The sequence below is a fragment of the Haliotis rufescens genome, unplaced genomic scaffold (assembly GCF_023055435.1).
Source record: "Haliotis rufescens isolate VD_foot unplaced genomic scaffold, xgHalRufe1.0.p SCAF_4, whole genome shotgun sequence".
In the NCBI taxonomy this organism is placed as follows: domain Eukaryota; kingdom Metazoa; phylum Mollusca; class Gastropoda; order Lepetellida; family Haliotidae; genus Haliotis; species Haliotis rufescens.
The window spans coordinates 11,878,494-11,904,570 of NW_025964112.1; the positions used below are offsets into that span (position 1 = coordinate 11,878,494).

The 26,077-nt window shown below is 40.3% G+C and overlaps 1 protein-coding gene across 1 annotated transcript in view; it reads left to right on the top strand.

Annotated features, from left to right (window-relative positions):
• The window catches only part of LOC124112281 (cardioacceleratory peptide receptor-like), a 124,205-nt gene that overhangs the window by 88,538 nt on the left and 9,590 nt on the right, over positions 1 to 26,077 (top strand). Inside the window, exons 5-9 of the mRNA XM_048382643.1 lie at positions 8,380 to 8,473; positions 16,890 to 17,032; positions 19,148 to 19,295; positions 20,232 to 20,354; positions 22,188 to 22,359. Coding sequence (XP_048238600.1) covers positions 8,380 to 8,473; positions 16,890 to 17,032; positions 19,148 to 19,295; positions 20,232 to 20,354; positions 22,188 to 22,359 — 680 coding nt within the window. The remainder of the gene's footprint in view (positions 1 to 8,379; positions 8,474 to 16,889; positions 17,033 to 19,147; positions 19,296 to 20,231; positions 20,355 to 22,187; positions 22,360 to 26,077) is intronic.

Sequence of the window (26,077 nt, forward strand, 5' to 3'; positions counted from 1 at the left end):
TATTACTTGTTTGGAAGGGACATTTATTTGCAATGACGGGGACGACAAAACAATTTGAACAGTAAACAATATATTCCGTTTTTAACGACTTAAAAAATGTCGTAAAATGTTCGCGTGCACTGGGAATTTACATTGATCTCAATTCCAGTCAACTAACTAATCGATTATCGTATTAATATTGAAATCATGTTTCCTTGTAAACACTTCCATTATGCCTGACATAAATAAAATTAATGGTGTTTGTTCGTCTCTGTAAAACCAGCATAAGTCTGGACCAGTGCAAGAAGATTCAGAGGCACGCACGCACGCATGCACACACGTTTTTTCGGCTCTATGAAACCAGCATAAGTCTGGTCTAATGCAAAAGCACGCAGACACGTGTTTGTTCGTCTCGATAAAACCAGCATAAGTCTGGACTAGTGCAAGGAGATTCAAAGGCACGCACGTGCGTGTTTGTTCGTCTGTCTCTATAAAACCAGCATAATTGTGGACTAATGCAAGAAGATTCAAAGGCACGCACGCACGCACGCACGCACGCATGCACGCACGCACGCACGCACGCACGTGTATGTTCGTCTCGATAAAAACAGCATAAATCTGGACTAGTGCAAGAAAATTCAAAGGCACGCACGCACGCACGTATGCACGTCTCTATTAAACCATCATAAGTCTGGACTAATGCAAGAAGATTCAAAGGCACGCACGCACGCTCGCACGTGTTTGTTCGTCTTTATGAAACCATCATAAGTCTGGACTAATGCAAGAAGATTCAAAGGCACGCAGGCACGTGTTTGTTCGTCTTTATGAAACCAGCATAAGTCTGGACTTATGCAAGAAGATTCAAAGGCACACACGCACGTGTTTGTTCGTCTTTATGAAATCAGCATAATTGTGGACTAATGCAAGAAGATTCAAAGGCACGCACTCACGTGTTTGTTCATCTTTATGAAACCAGCATGTGTCGGGACTAATGCAAGAAGATTCAAAGGCACGCACGCACGCACGCAAGCACTCACGTGTTTGTTCGTCTTTATGAAACCAGCATGAGTCTGGACTTATGCAAGAAGATTCAAAGGCACGCACGCTCGTAGTTGTTCGTCTCTATGAAACTATTATAAGTCTGGACTAATGCAAGAAGATTCAAAGGCATGCACGCAAGCACGCAAGCACTCACGTGTTTGTTCGTCTCTATGAAACCATTATAAATCTGGACTAGTGCAAGAAGATTCAAAGGCAGGCACGCACGTACGTACGCACGCACGTACGCAAGCACGTGTGTTTGTTCGTCTCTATGAAACCAGTGTAAGTGTGGATCGGTGCCAGAAGATTCATCGGCACCCACGTTATAAACGTGAAGTGTTATTGAATGGCACGTTAGACCCAATTTCACCTAACCTCAGCATAAAAGCCAGCACGATTGACAAGAATGGTATATATTCAGAATTTGATGCCATATTACCCTACGCTTTAAGTATGTTACCCCTTATCACTTATAAAATATTGCCATATGTGTGGATGTCCTGATGTTATCTAGGTATGGTGGCCATTCCTCTGTACAGTAAATCAAGGAATAAGAAGCCATCGGTACGTCGTGGGGTCAACAGTGTTCTGGCTGCATCAGTAGTGCACAGTGTATGCCGCTGAGTGATTAAATGTCTCCTTCAGAAGTAGAGATTGCGGCCTGGTTCCCTGAGTATGCTGCGCTGGCGCTACACTGAGTGTAGCATAACCAGGGAACCAGGCTGTAGAGATTGGTGCTCCCGACAACTTATACTCTTTGAAATACTTGTCAACATATTGGCTTAAACCACTAGGTTGTGTTATCGCCATTGTTTCTGCAGGTTGCTTTTAGTCGTAACTATCTTGAATGTGCACATGCAAAGGTTTGACGATAAGATTTAAATGAAAGTTGAGTAAGCTTTGATTCGGGGTTTTGCATTATTGTGTAAAGGACATCTTACACGAGTTTGTACCCCACGTGGTAGCAGTTAGTTGATTCGCTGATCTAAAAACAAATACTTTCATCTACGATCCTGTCTTGAGACTTTGTTAATATAATTAAATAATCGTAAAGTAAGTGTGTGTTGTTTTACACCGCAAATGTTTTTACCATCTTTTTTTCACTTCTTTTGTTAGATATATATCAGTCAAATTGGTCACTGTAATGTTAGGACCGGTGAGAGAATAAACAACCAATCAGTTAGAGTGACTACTTTGAAGACTGACATATATCTAACAAAAGGAGCGTACCTACTTACATGTACGCTTGTTCCTCGTGCCACTTGCACAAAGCGATCTTAGCGCTAAGATGATCGTTAACTCCCATACTTTAACATAGGTTTACAATAGTCGTAGCACTAAGATCGCTTTGTGGGCCAGGTCATCTTGACCATGCTTTCGATTATGGGGAATTGATCTAACCGTTTTCTCGACTTTCTTAACATTAATAGATGATCGTAAACCCGCCACAATATCTTTACACCCATTCCCGGAAACAAACTTGAAGTATCAGACTACTTTCTGTTAGATGATTGAATATTGACACATCTTGAAGCCACGTCACATGACTTAAGGAATGTCTATACCCCATCATTTAATAGAAAGCAGTACACCCTGAGATTTGTCCAAACGTGTAGTACAGCGCCTAAACAACCTACCCATGACACCACCGACGTTATATTACATAGGCGGATATAATATCGACTGTGAAATAATTATCTACTGCACTGTACCGAAAACGAACTAAATTATTAGGAATGTATCAGATAGGCATTACCCTATAGTTTGGTTATTTCGGTCAAGTCGCCGTTATGCCGTGCTCTCATTACACGACGATACAATGTAAACAACTTTGACTTGATGGCCTTGGACTAATAAAGTTCCTGACTAAATAGGGAAAACCTTAAGCAATTTATTTTACTGCTTATTATTTCCCCAATGTCTGCTTAACGTTCATGTGTCCAATTCACAAGACAAAGACGAACACGTCACTCCGGTCGTCCCGGGCTCCCAATCTCACGGTTCAGACAGCGCTTCTCAAAGGCTCACTTGAGAGATATTGTCCTTCTAATTGTGGTTGTATTCTCCCTACAGCGATAGTTTTACAATCCAAGCTTGGGGCCGATGGCAGTATTCTGTATTAACTTGACCCCTGATGTTGAGTTTTGTTCAACGTTATTAGAAATCATGGACAATGGACGCAATGAGCTTTACTATGTTATGAAAATTGTGTTAGTGGCGGGTGCTACCGGTTTAGTAGGACAGCTTACACGTTTCGCAAACAACAGGTATCACTGACTTTCAGTGATCGATTCAGACAATTTTCACCAGTTCTTTGCCTTTTACGGCCAATGAAATATGTCTCGGCAAATAATCGAGACTTATTATTCTCTGGCGTCGACGTTTTATATGATTTTGTATTCTAATTGAAAGCGAATATAAAATAAAAGATGACTGTGAGATGCTGGAAGGAATGTTCCACATCCTGGGATTCAGCGTGAGACATGATAAGAGACCTGGGTTCTCTGAGAACTCACACCGACAGAGGCACCATTCACTGAGACGAATTCCAGAGCATCTGTTAAATTACGTTGGCTTAAACGACATTGTTTCTTACAATGATACAGTTTAAAACCAGTATTCCACAGTAATTGTCAGCTCCACGCCAGACTCAACCTGATCACATCCAACCCGTAGATAAAGGGCCTTAAAAGCAGATGTTTCCCCACATTACCTCTTCCCCAAAATATTAACTTTTGCTCCTGGCTTATGGACTGGGCCCCGTTTCACAAAGCGATCTTAGCGCTAAGGTGATCATATTATAACTCCTATATCCTAACATAGACTTACGACCGTCTTATTGCTAAGACCGCTTTGTGAAACGGGATCCTGGGGGCCAGTTGTACAAAGCGATCTTAGCGCTAAGGTGATCATATCATAATTCCCATATCCTAACATAGACTTACGACCGTCGTAGTGCTAAGACCGCTTTGTGAAACGTGATCCTTGGGGCCAGTTGTACAAGGTGATATTAGCGCTAAGGTAATCGTAACTCCAATTCCTTAACACAGACTAACGACAGTCGTAACGCTAAGGTTGTTTTGTACAGCGCCATCCTGGTCAATAGAATCGATATTCGTCACACACGACGCCTTTATAACAAGATATATGATATAATAACAATTATGTATATAGTATTACCAACAGCAAAAACCCTTAGAAAGACTAAGAGAATATACTAGTCTGAAAACAGTCCAATAATCTATGATCCAGATAAAGCAGATTATTGTTCTACATAATATTTTACCGAAAACATTTCTTACCAATGTTCCTTCAGAGCCTGGAACGACCCATTTCAAGGTAATGCCAAACATTATGTCAAATCTCGAATATCATCTGCCTATTGGCATTTCAAACACAAGTTCCTAATATTTGTCTCTTTTTTTTTCGCTCTTTTTGCTTTTAATATTTCCACGCCGTGTACTTTATTCATATAACAACAGGGAAATGAGAGCCCATGGCAATGCACTGCTGACGTCTCTAATTTGATACATGGACAACAGACTTCTAGATGAAGAAAATAACTTTGCTGGTATTAAACTGTGTCATGTTTTTGTTCCGCAGCAGGATCAAGACACTGTTCAGAGCCTCGTTCGCCGAAGTCATAGCGCTGAGATCGGCGTGTCTCATAGAACTTAACTTAGCCCTGATATAGCCGCAGTGCTAACATCGCTACGAGTAATATGAAACGAGCAGCAATGCAGACAGTTCACACGACAAAGCAGGGCTAATACCTATAAATATGGAATACGTTGAAAACGACATTGCGATAGTTTTTAGAGTTAAACAATATATAATTTAAATGAAAAGAGCGTTACTTTTGATTTGCAACGGTATAATTTACCATAACTTACAGATTAACCTATTTCTGAATAAAACATGTATTCATAAAATCATTTTTTGAAGAAAGATATACCGGAGCTTCATGATCATGTGAACACAACACTGTCTCATTTGTGTGCCCATCTTTATAGTGGGGAGCGGGGGCGTGGCTGGTGCAATTCTCCTATACACCACAATACGTTGTGCTATTGGCGTGACAGAAACCTGATTTTGAATTCCAATCCCTTAATTCGCCCTAATTATTTTTCCCGATTTGTCTGCACCATACCTATACGCGCATTTGCGTATTTCTGGAAGTAAACATCTAAGACCTGCATGACTTCAGGCTTACCATCCATAACAGACACACCGTGATATAACTGAAATATCGTTCAAAGCGGCATCAAACCAAATGCATATGGCAAGTATGGATGTCGCCATTACCCGTTCCAACAGACGGGTCCCAACTGTGGGTACCGCCTCTGTGGTCTAGAGGTAGAGCGTCCGCCCGGAGAGCGGAAGGTAGGGGTTCGATCCCCCGCCACGTCATACCAAAAGACGTTAAAAGATGGTACTTGTTGTTACCCTGTCTGGCGCTCGGCATTAAGGGGCTAAAATAAGGACTTGTCGTCTCGGAGTCAGTATACTGTGTCTGAGTGGGGTATTCATGTTAAACTGCGGCATGGTATCTCAGTGGGCTAGCACTATAAATCGGCGTAGTACACACATACACACACACACGTGCATGCACGTCGCTATATAAGTGCAATAATCTTGGACGCGACGTTAAACCCAATTTCACCTCACCTCACCTCACCTCACCTCACCTCACCTGTAGGGCAGGACCTTCTTACTCTTTTCGCGAACACCATTCATATAATGTTCAACGCTTTTTTCCTCCTTTTACACCCAGTGGAATCGGTTTCGGCAGATCATGAAAACTGTTGTTCTTGTGCGTTGATGTTCTCTTTTTGCACACGGTCATGACGAAGATACAACTTTTTACATACCCTCTACAGGATTTTGTTTGTTTGTTTGTGTTTTAACGCCGCACTCAATATTCCAGCTATATGACGGCGGTCTGTAAAATAATCGCGTCTGGACCAGACCCAAGTATGGGTTGTTGAAGACCTATTCTACTCCGGAATCTTCACGGGTCCCCTTTAAAGGAAAAATATATAGTTCTATATATCAGACCTTTCATATTCAGTATCACCACTTTTTGATAGTGGTTCAAAACATAAACAGGGGGCACGGGTGGCCCAGTCGTCTAAGGCGCCGCGATTCGCTGTGCAGAGTTGCGTCCCTTAGGCGCGCCAGAAACCTAAGATTGTGGGTTCGAATCCCGGTTCGCCCCGATTATGTTTCTAGGTTTGTCAGCACCATACCCGTGGTCGTGGGTTTCACCGAAGTGGTAAACGTCTGAGACCTGCATCACTTTGGGCTTTCCTCCCACATTAAGCTGACACGCCGTGATATGACTGGAATACTGTTAAAAAAGCGGCGTTAAACCCAACTCACTCACTCACTCACTCAAAACATAAACACATGCTAATGATCTAGTCGAAATCATACAATAGACTCAGCTTTTAGAAGGCATATCTTTTGATTATGGATGATTTGTCGCTTTTATTGTAACATGTGAATTCATCTGAGAGCAAGAATACTGAATATTTCAGACTCTGGAATTACTTGAATCGGTAGCAAATTTGTTTTCATAAAACCTGCAACTCCGTTGATTACATCGCGCTATTCACGCCATGATGAGAATACTGATGAGTCGACTTGTCCGATACGGCCTTGGTACATCTGTCATGACTTTCAATTGCAAAATACACGTGTTAAAGACATCTTTATTCCCCTTTCTGGTTCACAGACATTGGAATTATTCCATGGTGTCTTCCTTCACTAAGTAAACGTCCGTCCAGTGATAATCTGGGGGATTGCAATGTGACGTATTCATGATCCCCATGGAAGTTGGTGATCCATCATTTGCTCAATGTCGACAGAGAGTGATGATTTACACTTCAATTAGATGTTTAAAAGATGAACAGCCATCTACGTTGTTGGCTTCCAGACTCGGAGGCTGTATCGGTGAAGGATATGACTTTGATTGATATAAACGGGAGAGGTTATCCGTTGAGCGGACGCTTCAAGTTGTCTGTCGGTTATCATGAAGTCATTGCCAGTACTTCACGGGGTTGTGTACTCTCCTCTATCGCCCATGAATACCCATAGTAGCTTGATGTGTTATAGCGATGCGGGTCTGTTTATTGTCAGGTAAAGATACGAGGTTGCTCATAGCTCACGGATGAACACTAAGTATTCCCCGCCTGACTTTGAAGCAATATGTAGAGCAGATAACCATGCGAGATACTCTCCAAGTCCCAAGGGAATAAATCAACAATGAATCCAGTTCAAGCCCAGCATGATTATCTCGACAATATAGTCCCAGAAATTAAGCATTATGGGTTTCATTTGGATTTGACCTTTTATTATTTTATTTTACAGATATTTATTTTTTAAATTAGTCTAACCACACGGCTAGGACACGTGTGGCACGAGAAATATTGCCGCTTTTGCGAAGTAATCTGAACGCTCAGTGGCGGTTGAATAGCCTCGCTGGCTCGTCACGCCGAAGACCCTGTTTCGATTCCCGAAATGGGTACAATGTGTAAAGCCTATTTCCGATGTCCCCCGTCTTGATATTGCTGGAATATTGCTGGAATATTGCTGGAATATTGCTGGAATATTGCTACAACCACACGCTCACACCCTGAACGCTCACTGGTCTAAGAACTCATTTTTTCCTTCAAAAGTTGCAAATGGGACAAAGGAAAAGTGGCAAGTTTTCAGATTACTGAATATATTCAGTCATCTTTATATTATAACCAATATTCCAAAGGTTTCAGTCAACTTGAAATTTCCAGTTGGCCAACATGGGCCATTTTCACATCTCTTCTACCGTGAAGATCCGGGTTAGAATTGATCTTCAGCAACCCATCCTTATCTAAAGAGGCCACTAACGGAATTGGGTGGTCAGACTCGCTGACTTGGTTGATGCATGTCATCGTATCCCAATTGCGTAAATCAATGCTCATGATGTCAATCACAGGACTGTCTGGTCCAGACTCCATTATTTAAAGACTGCCGTCATATAGCTGGAATATTGCTGAGTGCGGCGTTAAACACCAAACTAACAAACGAGAGCTCTTTTCTATCGAAATACGTATCAAATATCTGTATTTGCATCAGTTATAGTAACATTGTATATTGTACTAACCATGTTTATTATTATTTTGCCGTTAACATTTCCTGTGATGTAACGAAAACTGTTTTATGCACATAGCATTGAAATTAGCATTCTGAAGTTGAATACTCGATTTGACCATTTTGTCATAACCAATAAATTATGTTATCCAACAGTGATGCCTCTCGGTATAGTTGCACCTGTCATATATGATCGTGACTATGTTTAAATACGAATACGTATTTCAGGCTGTTGTGACGTATGCATCTACGTACGTGTTGGTGTCGCTGAGTATTGACCGTTACGACGCCGTTGCTCGACCCATGAACTTCTCAAGAAGTGGTGAGTAGAAACAAGTTCTTACAAATACCGTTACTTTACCGGTGAGTGAATGTTGTTTATGCTACTATTCCACACAGGCGACGAATCCCACGAATTGATAAATTTTAGGATTCGTAGTTCAATCGTTATCAGTTCGTGAAATTCTTAACTAATTCGCATATATTCGTAGTTAGTTCTTACAATTCTTGAGCTATCGGGAATTCGTGGCAAAGGTTTTGAGTTGTTCAAAGTTTTGGCCACGAACTCCCGATTCAAAAATATCATAGTTAATTCGTAACAAATTCGTAATGCATTCTTAGGCATCGTAACTGAATCGTAATCGATTCGTAGGCATTCGTAGGTATTCTTAACTCATTCGGGGATTCGTGAATTCGTTGCTTTACGACGAATCGGCTACGAATCTGTCACGAATCCCACGAATACACGCCGAAGCAGGTACGAAGCTCACGATCCAATCACGAATCAGCTACGATTGCCGGCAAATTGGATATATAAGGAAATTAACATTGATTTCAGGTCATAAGCTGCTTCTAGCTATCAGCAGCTGGTGTTGATACTCCAGTTCCAGGGCCAATAATACAGCTGCTCTACGTTGGACATCCATTTTGAAGCTGATGCCCAAGCATGGGTGGGGGGCTTTTTATATCTTGAGGGAAAAACCCAAAAATTGTCAAGAATAGTCACGAATTCATTTTTATTCGTACCTGATTCGTACATGCATTCGGCATATTCTTAACTGATTCGTAACTGATTCCCAACTTTCGTGCAGTATTCGTAATAGCTTCTTGTAAATCGTAGTGAATTCTTGACAATATTCATGCGAATCCAGCCGAATCCCACGAATATTCGTAACTCTATCGTACCTGTATCGTAACTAGATCGTAGAGCGTCACGAATTGAACCAGAATATTTGCTAAATTCCACGAATCCTCGCGAATCCTAAAATTTACAAATCGTGGCGATTCGTGGGATTCGTGCTCTGTGTGGAATAGTAGCATAACGTCGCAGTCAGTTATAGTCAAGCTGAACTACTGGGACCTGTACATAATCAAGACTGAACCGCGCAAACAGTAATTGGACGTAGGAACAACCCCATCTGGGCACGATAACCCGTAGACATCCTAATCAGAGAACCTGACCACCATCAGTAGCCAGTTTCCATTCCTCTTTAGGGGGGCACGGGGGGGGGGCAGTCGTCTACGTCGCCGCGATACGCTATGCAGAGTTGCGTCCCTTTCGCACGCCAGAAACCTATGATTGTGGGTTCGAATCCCGATTCGCCCCGATTATGTTTCTAGGTTTGTCAGTACCATACCTCTGCTCGTGGGTTTCACCGAAGTGGTAAACGTCTGAGACCTGCATCACATCGGCCTTTTCTCCCACATTGATATAACTGGAATGCTGCTAAAAGAGGCGTTAAACCAAACTCACTCACTCACGCATTCCTCTTTTGACCAACATACACACGTAGATATATATGGCTCACCTCAAGCCCGGGACCCATCGGAGTTTTGTATGATATTTTTAAAAAACAACATTGCCACGCGTTGTCGCTTACCACTCCAAGGGGCGGTACGGTAACCTAGTTGTTAAAGCGTTCGCTCGTCACGCCGAAGACCCGGGTTCGATTCCCCACATCGGTACAATGTGTGAAGCCCATTTCTGGCGTCCCCCGCCGTGATTTTGCTAGAATATTGCTAAAACCGGCGTAAAACCATACTCACTCACTCACTCACTCACTCACTAACCACTCCAATGTATACCTTAGTGGACTCTAGGGGTCATTAAAACGATCCAAGTGAATCCTAACGCCAAAGGATTTAATTTGACCAGTCAATAAGCCATGGCTTAAGGTCAATTAAAATGAAAGATAATATTTAATTTGCTGAAAGTTCACATACCACGAATGAATGTCACTGTGTTAGTTATTCATATTTATGACAAAAGTAATGTAAGTACGCGACGATCTAAAAGGGTATTGAAATTGAAAATGGGATTTAAAACCCGGAAACTCTCAGGACTAATCAGAGTGGATGAATCCGTTGTTGGGGTGATAATTAAATTTTTTAATTATGACATTTTTGCATACCTGGTATTGAACAAGACATGAATGGGGTATTCAATATGTCATCTACTCTTTATACAATACCAGATAAAGAGCATCATTATCAGCGGTTCGAGTTAAGGTCATAAAGGGGATAATAACTCTGCCGAAAAGTACCATCAGTCTACGCGTGTCTTCGGAATCAATGACACTTCAATCTAAAACGTATATATAAGTGGACACAATAGTTATTCCATCAAAATGAACTCTGTGTGATTTTTTTGCAAGTATGCTGTAACTTTATACATTATATAACTTCAAAAAATATGTTGATATGATAATGTGACGAAGATCGGGAGAGGGTTGTTACAAGAGTATTTGCACCATCACACGATATCAGTTCAAAATCAGGTCGGTTAACTGAGCTCCCACAGAACGAGTTCGAGCCCCAGTGTGTGTGTGTGTGTGTGTGTGTGTGTGTGTGTGTGTGTGTGTGTGTGTGTGTGTGTGTGTGTGTGTGTGTGTGTGTGTGTGTGTGTGTGTACTAAAAAATGCCGGTTTTATGGTGTAAGCTCACTCAAATACCATGCCCCTTTTTCATATGAATACCCCACTCAGACACAGTATACTACGAGCCGACCAGTCCTCATTTTATTCCATTAATGCCGACGCGTATGATGCGGCCGGGGTTCGAACCCACGACCTTCCGCTCCCCAGGCTTACGCTCTCTCCACGAGCCCACGCATCTGTAGATGCCGTTAATGTATTTAAAAACGACGCCATTTCTTGTTACAGCTGTCTGTTTGCAACTGCACCGACAATGACGACAATCAATTTGTATTGAAACCCACGGGCATGGTGTTGAATGACCGACGATCATAATGGGGATGAATCTTGGATTCGAACCCACAACCAGCGGATCCTGGCACGACAAAGGGACACAAGTTGTTTGTTTCTTTGTTGTTTTATGCCGCGTAAAGGACACATGTAATAGCATTGTTCACATATTCGAACCATATCACTGCATGTGAGAACAGAAATGTACCCTTGTGTTTGAATCAAACCCAGGTCTTGACGTGACGAGCGAACGCTCTATCTACTATGATAAATGGCTGGCTGATTGGGTAATTATGGTTTTACGCCGCTTCTTGCAATATTACAGCAATATCACATCGGGGGACTCAGAAATGAGCTTCACACCATGTACCCATGTGGGTAATCGAACACGGGTCCTCGGTGTGACGAGCGAACGCTTTATCTACTATGCCACACATGATAAATGGCTGGCTGATTGGGTATGGGTTTAAGCCGCTTTTAGCAATATTACAGCTTTATCACAGCGGGGGACTCAGAAATGGGCACCACACCAAGTACCCATGATGGTAATCGAACACGGGTCCTCCGTGTGACGAGCGAACGCTTAAACCAAAGCATCCATGATAAATGGATTCATGTTCTACACGACAATGATGATGAATTTGTTATTAAAGGTCACAGTCAGAAATATTATGTGACTTCATGTAAATAATTAAGTCAAGACCAGACAATCCAGTCTATGACGTCAACATCGTCCTACACTGTTGAGGTAAGATGACACACAATCAACCAAAGCGGCGAGTCTGACCACCCGATCCATTTAGTACGATAAAAACACTATTTGGTTGTCAGGAGATGTTTACCGGTTTCCCCTGAGATTCCAGGGATAAAAGTTCAGATAGAGCAATCATTTTTACAGCACAGAAAAAAATCCTTGATGATTGTTCTTTTAGTTGGAGCTCGCTTCAAGCGTGTTCTCTTTGATTGCCTTTCGACAAGCTATTTCCCCTTCCAGTTAAAGCTGTTGCTTGCCAGGGACCTGACCTTTTCAAATTCGAAATTCAAGTACAGCTTAATATTTGAAAAAAAAAATACAATGAAGGCTCAGCAAGTGGCACAACTGACTTGTTTTGTTGTTGCTGTGGTTAATTTTATTCCGCAAGACCACATTCTAAATATCGTTTATTGCGCCTTTTCATCGACGACCAACCCTGAATTCTTATAAATATTAATGTGGTTAAAGCGTTCGCTCGTCACGCCGAGGACCCGGGTTAAATTCCCGACATGGGTACAATGTGTGAAGCCCATTTCTGGTGTCCCCCGCCGTGATATTGACAGAATATTGCTAAAAGGGGTAAAATCAAACTCACTCACTCGGTCGCAAAGGGAGAAATAGCAGTGAAAAATATATGGAATGGACCCCTAAAATGGATGAATGGACCCCTGAAAATCAGTAATGACGCCTGATTCTACTGTTTATGTTAGTGCGCTCTAATTGCATAACGAAAGGCTCTTTGTTTAGTTTTGTGTCATTGATACATATTTCTTATTTTGTTATGAGTTGAGCTAAAGGTTACCCTATAAGTATGCTTATAAGTGATCAATTCCAATTTCCAAAAATTATGTATATAGCATAACGTCGGACTATATGCCATTTGTGGGACGTTCGAATTCTTCTCCCTCAAGACATCCATTTGGTGCTAAGATGCCTGGTTCTGAGTTCGAACCCCTATTAGGGGCCTTAGTCTGTCCATGTACTGCCCTTTTTGTGTGACCTCATCTATAGTCTAGAGTGGTAGAGCGCCCGCCCGGAAAGAGGAAGGTCCAGGGATGCATGTGGATCCCCGGCCGCGTCATACCAAAACTTAAAACGGTTCTTGCTGTTACCCTGTCTGGCGCTCGGTATTAAGGCCCTAAAACAAGAACGGCTCGGAATCAGTATACTCAGTTGTGTATTAATCTTAAACTGCGACATAGTATATCAGTGAGCCAGCACTACGGAACTAGTACAAGCAACCACACATGCATGCTATATAAATGCAATAATCTTGGACGCGACGTTGAACCCCATTTCACCTCACCTCGCCTTGTTCGTGGGTTACCAAAACAAATCTGACTTTTTTTTCAATGAAATCGAAATGGCAAATAAATGATATGCTTACATATATAAATTCATTTATCTGAAGACACCTCATTTGTTCCCTCTTAAAACATATTTATCTTCTTTGATTAACTCGGCTAACTGATGTTTTCGATGCAGTCTGCAATAACATGACAATCATTGTAATATTTACCGTGGATAATATTGGACGGATCTGGTGTAAATAGCGTCTGGTGTCTTACATTTTTAAACAGATCTTATGATTTATGCGATTCATGAAAATTATATATACTACTCAAAAAGGGTTAAAGAATGCTCAATTCCTTCATATATTCTTATGAATATGAAAGAATCGGGTGCTCCTTAACGTATTTTGAGTAACATATATTTGTTCAGGCTATCTCCATTGTTCCGACCAAATCATCATCACTGTGTTGGGACGAGTGCATTGTTGAATATTCATTCAAGTTGATTATTCTAAAATGCAATAAAAAAAATTCGTCATAATTCCATATAAATTTATTTTTCCAAAACTTCTGGCAGTTTTTTTTGGGTAAAAATGTTGTTATATGACAAATATACTTTCTAACTTCCGTGCCTATTTTCTCAAAAAGAAATTATTATTCCAATCAAAAAAGATTGCATATTTGCCCTGAAACATTCATTATTTGAATAGTTGAGTTTCCTGAGATGTACAAGAATTGACCGTAATAGCCTTTACATTAACTAATGTGAAGGTAACTAATCAATACATATTGCTCGGCCCTATGAGCGTAATACGAATTTCTTTCCGCCAACTTCAAGAACCATTGTTACTTTGGCTTCAAATGATCCTCTTAACGATGGCATCAGTACAGCGGAAGATGCAAGAGATGGAATTGTTTTATATTTACTTTAGAGTTTAGGCCATTGGGGCCAAAGCAGCCTCACGTTAAAACCATTTCCGAAGACCTGCTGTGAAATGCTATTGATTACTGTGATGTTCTCACTGTAGACGCGGCTGATGCATTATTTGACGTGTTGTATTCGTAATGTGTCAAAGGGTTGTTGTTACTTGATAGAATATGAAAAAAATCAGCTTGCATTAAACTCGTACATAGCCTAATGAATATCTGCTCAAGTGGAGATTATTGTTCTTGGTCGACAAGGTCATCAGAAAAAATCCAGAAAAATGATTACTGATGGGCTTCAATTATAATTGGATCCAAATAATGACGTTACAACGCTCTATTAATATGGCGCTATTTCGGAAATAGCTAACATTTGTTTTCTGCTATTGCAACACCAAGGTTCCAGTTACTCTGATATTACTGATTTGGAAGACAAACAAAACACACAAACAAAATAGTTAGGATCAGAATGTTGACTTGTGACGTGAGAGATGACTGTTTAATTTAAGTTCACTATGACGGACATTCTTGAGGGTGCAAACCCCTTTTGGTTACCCGAAGGCCGATCCCTGTTCAGTTGTACACTTAATGCCATGAAATGTATACCGGATGCCAATATTACAATGTTGAAATGCATTTTCCCCGGAATAACTGCGATTATAGTCCTTGTTCGTAATCACCAAGGGTCAAGGTCTGTCACATGACACAGCGTAGAATTAGTGAAAACCTGGGCCCAAGCTCACACAGCACTCCGTGGTCTAGTGGACAGAGGGCCCGCCCGGAGCGTACATTTCTAGATAGTCGATAGTTCGATCCCCGGCCGTGGCATATCAACAGTCGATGAAATATCGTGCTTATTGTTACCCTGCCTGTCGCTCGGCTTTATGGGGATCACACAAGGGCTGGTCGACTTGAGTGAGTGAGTGAGTGAGTTGGGTTTTACGCCGCTTTTAACAGCTGATCGACTTGGAGTAAGTATACTGTGTCTGAGTAGGGTATTTTTTTTTAAACAGCGGCTTTGTATCTCAGTGGGCTAAAATAACACCGGCATTAGTCCAGACGAACGGCCACACACGCACGCACGCATGTGGGCTATCACTATAAAACAAGCATTACTCCGGACTTTTGCATTAACGCATGTGCGCACGCTTACGCAAAGGCACACACACGTGCATTGCCGTTGCTGCATAGGTGCAATAATCTTGAACGCGTCGTTAAACCCCATTTCACTTCCTATCATCAAACTCACAAGATTCACTCTTCCTGAATACTATCTGTTCTGTTGACCCCAGGGGCGGTCGGGTAGCCTAGTGGTTAAAGCGTTCGCTCGTCACGCCGAGGACCCGGGTTCGATTCCCGACATGGGTACAATGTGTGAAGCCCATTTCTGGTGTCCCCCGCCGTGATATTGCTGGAATATTGCTAAAAGCGGCGTAAAACCATACTCACTCACTCACTCACTCTGTCGACCCCATCAGTGTAATACATGCCGTAACAGCACATAACTTACAGGAAATGGCGTTGGGCAATCAAGTGGTTAAAGTGCTTGCTTATCACGTTCGATTCCCCAATGGTGAGGTGAGGTGAAATTGGGTTTAACGTCGCGTCCAAGATTATTGCACTTATATAGCGACGTGCATGCACGTGTATGTGTGTGTGTGGCTGCTTGTACTAGTCCGGACTGATGCCGATTTATAGTGCTAGCTCACTGAGATACCATGTCGCAGTTTAACATGAATACCCCACTCAGACACAGTATACTGACTCCGAGCCGAGCAGTCCTTGTTTTAGCCCCTTAATGCCGAGCGCCAGACAGGGTAACAACAAGTACAATCTTTTAACGTCTTTTTGTATGACGCGGCCCGGGATCGAACCCTGGACCTTCCGCTCTCCGGGCGGACGCTCTACCACAAGACCACGGAGGCGGTCGATTCCCCAATGGATACTTGTGGGTTACGATCCGTGAAGATCTGGGGTAGAATAGGACTTCAGCAACTCATGCTTTCCGTAAAAGGCGACTATGCTTGTTGTAAGAGGCGACTAACAGGATCGGGTGGTCAGGCTCGCTGCCTTGGTTGATGCATGTCATCTATCCCAATTGCGTGGATCGATGCTCATGTTATCAATCACTGGATTGTCTGGTTATTTACAGACCCCCGTCATATAGCTGGAATATTGCTGAGTGCGGCGTTAAACAACAAACAAACAAACAAATAGTATGTTACGTGAAGACGTCTCCGGCTGTGCCCTCGCCGTGATATGGGTTGAGGGCCTTAAGCCGTACATCTGTAAGAGGGCCTTGAGCCGCTACCATTCAGCTGTAGAATTACGACAGTACATCTGTCTCACAGTCCCTGAACCATCATTTTACCTTCCACCCAGCCCTTTCCGTAATGATATGGCCTCATATGAAGCAAGTCTAGATTTTGCTCAGGTTCAGTATATCTCATCTCACTGGGGATCAGGTTTCTAAACATGGAGTTTTATTTTCAGAGACTAAGCGTTTGTCTATTACGACAGGTACGGAGTCACTTAATAAAATTGCATATCACTTGTACATTTCAGCCTATCAAGCACGCATGTTAGTTTCCATGGCATGGTTATTGAGTCTTCTGTTCGCTCTCCCAACAATATTCATCTACTATGAAGAAGTCAAGGAACACAAAAAACAATGCTGGCTGGATTTCCCGCTCTTCTGGCATTGGCAGGTAATGATAATAATCATAATCATAATCATAATAATAATATCGGTCAGTGTGTGATTTTGCATCAAAAGGACCACCCATGGTACAAACCGGAATATGTAGAGGGCGTCATGGAAGATGATAAATACAAAGTCCTTTGGAATAGGCCCATTTACAGCCTCAGACCTATCCAGGCCAACAAACATGACCTTGTCCTTTTTTATAAATCCAATGAAATCATTTATATCCTTGAATGTTTTGTCCCTTTTGACACTAATGTGATTGACAAGATTCAGGAAAAACATGGCAAATATGCAAAAATCGCTTTCGAAATGTCACGCTTCTATCCCAAGTACCAAGTACCAAGTTGTCCGACTCCCCATAGTCTTCGGTGCCTTAGGTTTGGTACCTCCCAATCTGTTGAATGACATCGGGAGAGTACCCGGGTTTGCTACCAGGAATGCAGCCCTTCTGACAATCTGGGTAATGCAGAAGGCTGCAGTGTTGGGGAATCTTCACATTCTCCGAAAATTTCTGGGTGGGTTTGACTTGGCAGCGCTTCCTGGGAGAAGTCTCATTCGCTGTCTGGGCTGCGTGTAGAGGGGGCTGATGATGGGCCTAACCAGCCACGATCACCCAACCCCCCTTTGCTGCATTTTTTATTTTAATCTGTAAATAATAATAATAAAAATAATTACAATAATAATATTAACGTTTTATGGGGATACTTATAGAAATTTTGAGAAACTCAAATGCACTTCGTGAATTTGTGTGTTTTGAAATTAAACTAAACATGCGCTGTTCTTATATGTATTCCATGTTTCATGATATCACTAATTCATTTATTGACGTCACTCAATGGTTAATTTATATTATACATTCATAACAGTAAATAACTATGTCTTGATTTTTCAAATTCGATGCTTAGATATCAATTAATGGATTTGACATCAAATGCATTCAATAAATAGTCACTTTTAGGTGTTACCGTTAAAACGGGATATTTTATTGTGTGATATATTATAAAGAATGACATCTCCAAATAATCAGTCACATTCCTTATATAAAAAAAATAGGACTATCCCTATTGAACCTTGGGAAGTATATATTGATCACAGCTAACGCTGTCATCAGTCTTCGTTAGAGATAATGTGTCATATGTTTTAATTTCCCCGTCATCCCCCGATCTGACAGCGTGTATGTTTCTGCTGATCACGTTGTTGGGGATGATGATGCCACTGGAGATGCAAATAATATGTGGACAGCAGACCTGCCACGCGTAATTAATGCATGTTTAGATGTATCAACTTTAAATTATATCCGAGCAGCCATAATATGTTCTCGTCACGATTTGGCTGAAATTCTGCTAATGTGAATTTGAACTCTAACACATGCTATGCTGCACCACAAGTTTACATTCCAATCACGGTAGCGGGAAAGTAGTTGCAAATTCATTGCAAACCCAAGTCTTCACTTCACACAAAATGTCCAACCATAGATTACTCCGTACAAAGTGTTTCGGGAATGAGTGATGATTAAATAGACATAATCGAATTTAACAACAGTTCTTTTTATTTCCAATTACAGTAAACTACGGTTATAACGAACTCGAAGGGACCACTAGCTTTAGTTTGTTGTAACCGTAGTTCGTTATAAGCATATATACAGCTTAGCAAATAGTCGGGACAAAAAAATCAGTTCGTTATATCCGTCATTTCGTTATAAGCGTGTTCGTTATAAACGTACTCTACTGTACATGGAAACTAAACTCGGTATTCTGTCTTTAACCCCTCACTGTACACGAGGCTGTGAATTGCACACAACGTGTCTTGTTAAAAATGTCCGTTTGCGTGTAATGAGGGTATTTCACTTTCATTGTTACTATTTGTTCATCTGGGAAAACTAACCTGAGGCTTGTATCATATTATATAACCTATAGTAAACTACGGTTATAACGAACTCGAAGAGACCTCTAGCTTTAGTTTGTTATAAACGTAGTTCGTTATAAGCATATATACAGCATAACTATAGCAAATAGTCGGGACAAAAAAATCCGTCAGTTCGTTATAAGCGTGTTCGTTATAAACGTACTTTTCTGTATATAACCAAATCTTCTAACCGTAGTATTATTTGTTACAGTTATTTGTAACGCTGGTTGCCATCGTAACGTTCATCCTACCTGCTCTGATCATTGCCGCATGTTACGTTGCCATCATCTTCATCATCTGGACCAAAGGTCAAGACAGCGTCGACGTTCCAGAACAGAGGAACCTCACGGATAAAGACTGTATGTGTTGCGCGATGGCGCTAATGACTTTATGTGACATATATTGTTTGTTTGTTTGTTTGTTTGTTTGTTTGTTGTTAAACGCCGCATTCAGCAATATTCAAGCTAGATGACGACGGTCTGTAAATAATCAAGTCTGGACGAGACAATCCATTGGCTGACATCATGAGCATCGATCAACGCAATCGGGATATGATAACATGTATCAACCAAGTCAGCGAGCCTGACCAACCGATCCCGCTAGTCGCCTCTAACGACAAGCATGGGTTGCTGTAGACCTATCTATTCTTCCCCGGATCTTCACGGGTCGCTTAATTTATAACTAAGGTGCTGCTCCGTGGTTTGCCAACGAAACAAAAACGCAAATGTAAGATCGTACATAGCATACCGAATGCATTGAAAAAGCGTTACATTATCACTGATAATTATGTAAATATATATTGCCAATGCAAGCGAAGAACCAGTCTAGATTATCCACCGAAACAGATTCCATTTGGCGTAAAGGGCAATACTGCTGTGAAAATTATATAAATGTACCACTGAAAATCGGGACACCAGTGTTCGCGAAAAGGGTAAGCATGTCCTGCCCTACCCGCAATTCACACAATCTGCATAAAAAAACAAGTATTTATTGCCTGAGGCTGCACAACAGTTCTCCTGTCATGCGTTTTGAAATATCGTATATGGATTACCGATTGTTATTGATATTGATATCAATGTTTCCATATTGGTGTATGGGGGCTCGTTGATCAATGCGCATCCGTGGGTCTTGGTTCGAATCCCGTTCCGCAACGATTGTGATTATTGGTCAGCTTCATGTATGTTTGGTGCACTAAAGTCGACCTGCGTCACTGTCCCTGATTATGGTGACACATTGTGATAAATCAGATGCACTGTTCAGCGGTGTTAAACCCAACTCACTCACTCCGCTTCCAGATGAAAGTGTCAGGAGCGAACGCCCCCGTGTGACTCTGCAGTGCAACAGGATGAATGCCGGCCGAGGCGTCATCCCACAGGCTAAGATCAGGACTATCAAGATGACGCTCATCATTGTCATAGGTTGGTCATACTTTCTACCCTTTACTATACAATGTATGCTGAGTATAAGAGTGCTTATTGTAGAATGTGGATGGCCTGTTCATATATATGCTCTCAATACGCACTCCCTCACTTCTTGTTAAGATTGAAAATATATTACACATTCACTTACTCTTTCTTAACCTTGAAAATGTATTACACACTCACTAACTCTTTGTTAGCATTGAAAATGTAATACACACTCACTAACTCTTTGTTAACATTGTAAATGTAACACACACTCACTAACTCTTTGTAAACATTGAAAATGTAATATACACTCACTTACTCTTTGTTGTTAGAATTGAAAATGTAATACACACTCACTTACTGTTTGTTAACATTAAACATGTAACACACACTCACTAACTCTTTGTTAACATTGAAAATGTAATATACACTCACTTACTCTTTGTTGTTAGAATTGAAAATGTAATACACACTCACTTACTCTTTGTTAACATTAAAAATGTAACACACACTCACTAACTCTTTGTTAACATTTAAAATGTAATATACACTCACTTACTCTTTGTTGTTAGAATTGAAAATGTAATACACACTCACTTACTCTTTGTTGTTAGAATTGAAAATGTAATATACACTCACTTACTCTTTGTTGTTAGAATTGAAAATGTAACACACACTCACTAACTCATTGTTAGCATTGAAAAGGCAACATACATTCACTTACTCTTTGTTAACATTGAAAATGTAACACACACTCACTTACTCTTTGTTAACATTGAAGATGTAATATACACTCACTAACTCTTTTTTAACATTGAAAATGTAATATACACTCACTAACTCTTTTTTAACATTGAAAATGTAACACACACTCACTAACTCTTTGTTAACATTGAAAATGTAATATACACTCACTAACTCTTTGTTGTTAGAAGGGGCGGTCGGGTAGCCTAGTGGTTAAAGCGCTCGCTCGTCACGCCGAAGACCCGGTTTCGATTCCCGACATGGTTACAATGTGTGAAGTACATTTCTGGTGTTCCCCGCCGTGATATTGCTGGGATATTGCTAAAAGCGGCGTAAAACCATACTCACTCACTCACTTTGTTTGTTAGAATTGAAAATGTAATACACACTCACTAACTCTTTGTTAACATTGAAAATGTAACACACACTCACTAACTCTTTGTTAACATTGTAAATGTAACACACACTCACTTACTCTTTGTTAACATTGAAAGTGTAACGCACATTAACTAACTCTTTGTTAACATTGAAAATGTAAAATACACTCACTAACTCTTTGTTAACATTGAGTATGCTATACACACTCACAAACACTTTGTTAGCATTGACAATGTAAGACACACTCGCTTACTCATTGCCTCACTCGGTGGATCGCCTCCGTGGTCGAGTGGTAGAGCGTCCGCCCGGAGAGCGGAGGTACGGGTTTCGATCCCCGGCCGCGTCATACCAAAAGACGTTAAAAGATGGTACTTGTTGTTGCCCTGGCTGGCGCTCGTCATTAAAGGGCTATAGCAAGGACTGGTTGGCTCGGAGTCAGTATACTGTGTCTCAGTGGGGTATTCATGTTAAACTGCGGCATGGTATCTCAGTGAGCTAGCACTATAAATCGGCATCAGTCCGGACAAGTACAAGCAGCCACACACACACACACACACACACACACACACACACACACACACACACACACACACACACACACACACACACGTGCATGCACGTCTCTATATAAGTGGAATAATCTTGGACGCGACGTTAAACCCAATTTCACCTCACCTCACCTCACCTCACCTCACCTCACCTCACCTCACCTCACTGTTTCAGTGTTTATTCTGTGCTGGAGTCCCTACTTCGTTTACAACATCCTGGAGTTGTATGGCCACATCCCGTCCAACGACGCCCTCAGTACATTCATACAGAGTGCAGCCCCCTTAAACAGCGCCGCCAACCCCATCATATACGGCATATTCAGTACTAGGATATGCAGAAACCTCAGGTGAGCCCACAGTTAAAGGCAAGGCTGTCAGTCACAATCGTTAAGCATTAGAGGTGAAAGATTCAAACTAATTTATTTTTTCAAACCCACCCACGGTGATGCAAGAATACTGTATATAATCAACATGAGATAAATAGACACAGAACGATTTTAGAAATTATATTCATACATTGCATGTTGAAATTAGCATCATGATGGTGGGGTTTAGAACTCATTCATCAGTATATTGGTAAATTTACAAATTGAATGTTTTCTCAAGCGTTTAGTCTTGTTGTTGGAAAACAGTTTTGTAAACATTTGGGTATTATAATAAAATATTATTCAGTGATGTATATAGATCTGTTAAGAGCAAAGAATTCACATTTAAATAAATAGATGTATGTTTGTTAAATAAGAGGTATTTTTCAAAGAAGAGATCAGGTTATATACTTAGGTATATGTAAAATATCGTTTCGACCAGATATGATATTTCATCACAATTCTAGAAGAAACTAGTCCTATGAATAATTTTGAATATGGTTAGTGAGCAAGTTAGTCGTGACTAAGTAAGGATTTTCCAACACATAAATCACAAGAGTTTAATATATTAATTATATATTCTAACTACTTGTTATGATTTCCATAGTGTTTTAAATCGTAATAAAACATAATAACAAAGTATGTTGCTATTTATTCCAGAAGATTATAATTCTCTTACATACGTATTTTTGTAAGTTCTCAATGATTTTTCATATTCACATATTTCGAAGCCATATAGGAATATTGGTATAACCAATACATCGAATTCTGAAAACAAACAGCCAGGTGGAAGATTTCTTTTTCTTGCTTTTTTTTTTAGAGTGAAGCTTGTAAATCATTTTCTCACAAACCTTGATTTCACTCAGTAGACGCTGGATTATGTGAAGCTTAATTCCCATGTAATTGTAATGACCAACAAATTCAAATTCATTTTCTCCATCAACAAAATGTTACCTTCAGAAGCCCCACACCCAAATATACATATTTATACTTATTACTTTTGACAGATAATTTCCGTTTAATACAGTAATTATACATAGTGTTGATGGAACGGTATTATCATCAACTTGTGAACGGCAGCAGTTACATTTTGCTTCATCTAGGAATGTCTCAAGATCATTTAGATAAATTGAGTAATGAAATAGGGATAAATGTTGCCCTTGTCGTACACCAGCAGCTCGAAAGGGATCTGATATCTTACCATGAACCATAACACATGATCTTATCTGTGAATACATGTTGTTTACGAGTGTTCAAAAAACTACCTTTAATATAGTTTTGAAGCAGTTTTCCATAGTTTTCCCCGAGATTATAAAGGCTTTGTGAAGTTAAAAAAAAGTGCAGTATAGTTTTCCTCAGTTTTTTCATTGAGTGCATCAGCGTATTAATAATAGAAAATATTATCGATGGTTGATACTTATTTTCTTAAGTCTACTTTATCAAGTCTATGATCAAGTATGGATCAAGGGCATCACCATTCATCGGTTCAGCTAGGACTTCTGGCCATGATTCTGGAATTATACCAGTCGATAAAACAAGGTTAAAGGACAATGTCATGCCAATAAACTATCAGATTCGATCAAATAGTCATTGTCAATACAATCAATCCCTGCCGCTTTGTTGCGTTTTAGTAGTTGTATAGCCAACTGCAATTCTTCAACCTTAATGTCGTTGTTGGGAACATCATTATTATACGAACTATAATGAGCACAAGACGGCTTCATTGTCGGTGACATGATTATCAGATTAGGGTTTCTACAAATATAAATAACATCACGATCAATTTCTTTATCGTGAGCTTGGGGATCAAGAATTTTCGGAAATCCCCTAATTTTAGTTCATCCTAGATACGCTTGTCAACACTATTGTAGATTAGTATGTTTTTGTTCGGGGATTGAAATCACCAATTACAATTACCTTTTCGGATAGGAAAAACACGTCAATTAATGAACACTCTAATTTGAAAAAAACGTTTCCCGAGAAACGTATTTAGAACCTTCTGAGGCAAATAGTCCACACCAAGGTAAATCAACTCTTTTGCAATCCTAAGCCATGAAATATATTGAGAAAGGAAACCATTAGCATAATTCGTCTTTCCCAGCCAACCCAATACCATCTGAACCTATGGAGATTGCTTATCAGGGTTAACAATGAAACGTGTCATTTTATACTTAAAATACCTCAACTACATGTTATACAATAAACGTAAACACATTTCTATCACATACGAAGAATAGACATATAATTACGCTATATACACTACTCAAAATAAGTCAAAGAACAACCGATGTTTTCACATAACTATAGTAACCTGCCTGGAGTTGTTTTACTTGTTTTGAGTGGTATATATGGAGATTAGATTTTCTCTCTAGATGAGAACCCCTTGGTAGTCGGGGCCGGTCTGACGGCAGTTCCCAATGCTTATCTTAGTGCCTGCGTTAGTGTGTATGGTTTTACGCCGCTTTTAGCAATATCCCAGCGACACCAAGAAGGTAACACCGGACATGGGCTTCACACATTGTATCTCTGTGGGGAATGCTTATCTTTAATCAATCAATGTTTTTTTCAGTATGAAGGCCATAGCCCCATGCACAAAAAAATATTTACGAGTTTGGTAGTGGCAATATACATAATTTTAAACATTGTTTTACAAATACTTTCTTCTTTCATACGCATGATAAATAAACAGGCACAGTGATTTTAGTTGTTCTATATCGTTTGTGGCAATTATCTTTTTAAAAGGATGTATAACATCACCAGTAGCACATACAAGTAAAAACATATTTCCATCCGCCATACCTCGATCATATTAAGGACAGTTTCTCATACATATATCGATTTTTTTGCCACCTACCTGCATTATTTCTCAACCGTAACAGTCCCCCTCTAAACTTCACAAAAATATTTCGAAGTTTATTACTTTTATGTTATCTACAAATGCCATATCTTGAACTGTTATTCATAGTAGATATCCAGATTTGATGAAACATATTAATAGCACAATCCTTCAACTAACTTAAAAAATATTTATTATCTGTTTGTGACAGCCAAAGAAAACCCAAACCAAGAGACCATAGTAGATATCTAATATTTGACTTTTTATACGCTTTATACCCGACATCAAGTACATAAAGTAACATTTTGTACGCTTTTGCGGGGAGGCGGTCTCCATGCATTGATAACATTTTACACCAGTTTCCAACTCAACGAACAAGTGAGTTGATATACATTGGGTATCGGCCAATTTCACCATTAACAAAAGCATCAGGTGTTTGTGGTCCAAATTGTAAGCCAGATTTTCTCTTCACTCTCAAATCCATTGATTCCCCAAATTTCTAAAACTTCTCCTCTATAATATCACACTTCTTTAGCTGATATGTTTTCTCCTCTTCTGAAACAACAAGATTAGATTTGTGCAAGTTAGGAGTCATTTCCCACTCATCTGCATATGAATCTAGAATATTTATTTGACGCTGTAAACCATAGTATCAGACACCATTATTACATCGTCAGCTACTACATCTGGAAAGTGTTGAATCCCATGAGTTCCATAACATCTGTAGCTAATTCATTAATAAATAATGAGAAGAACATAGGGCTCAGCATACATCCTTGTCTTAAAGCCAAATGGACAACCTACATAATCTGTGAACTCTGTATTACATCTAACACATGTTATAACAGATCGGTATACACTTTG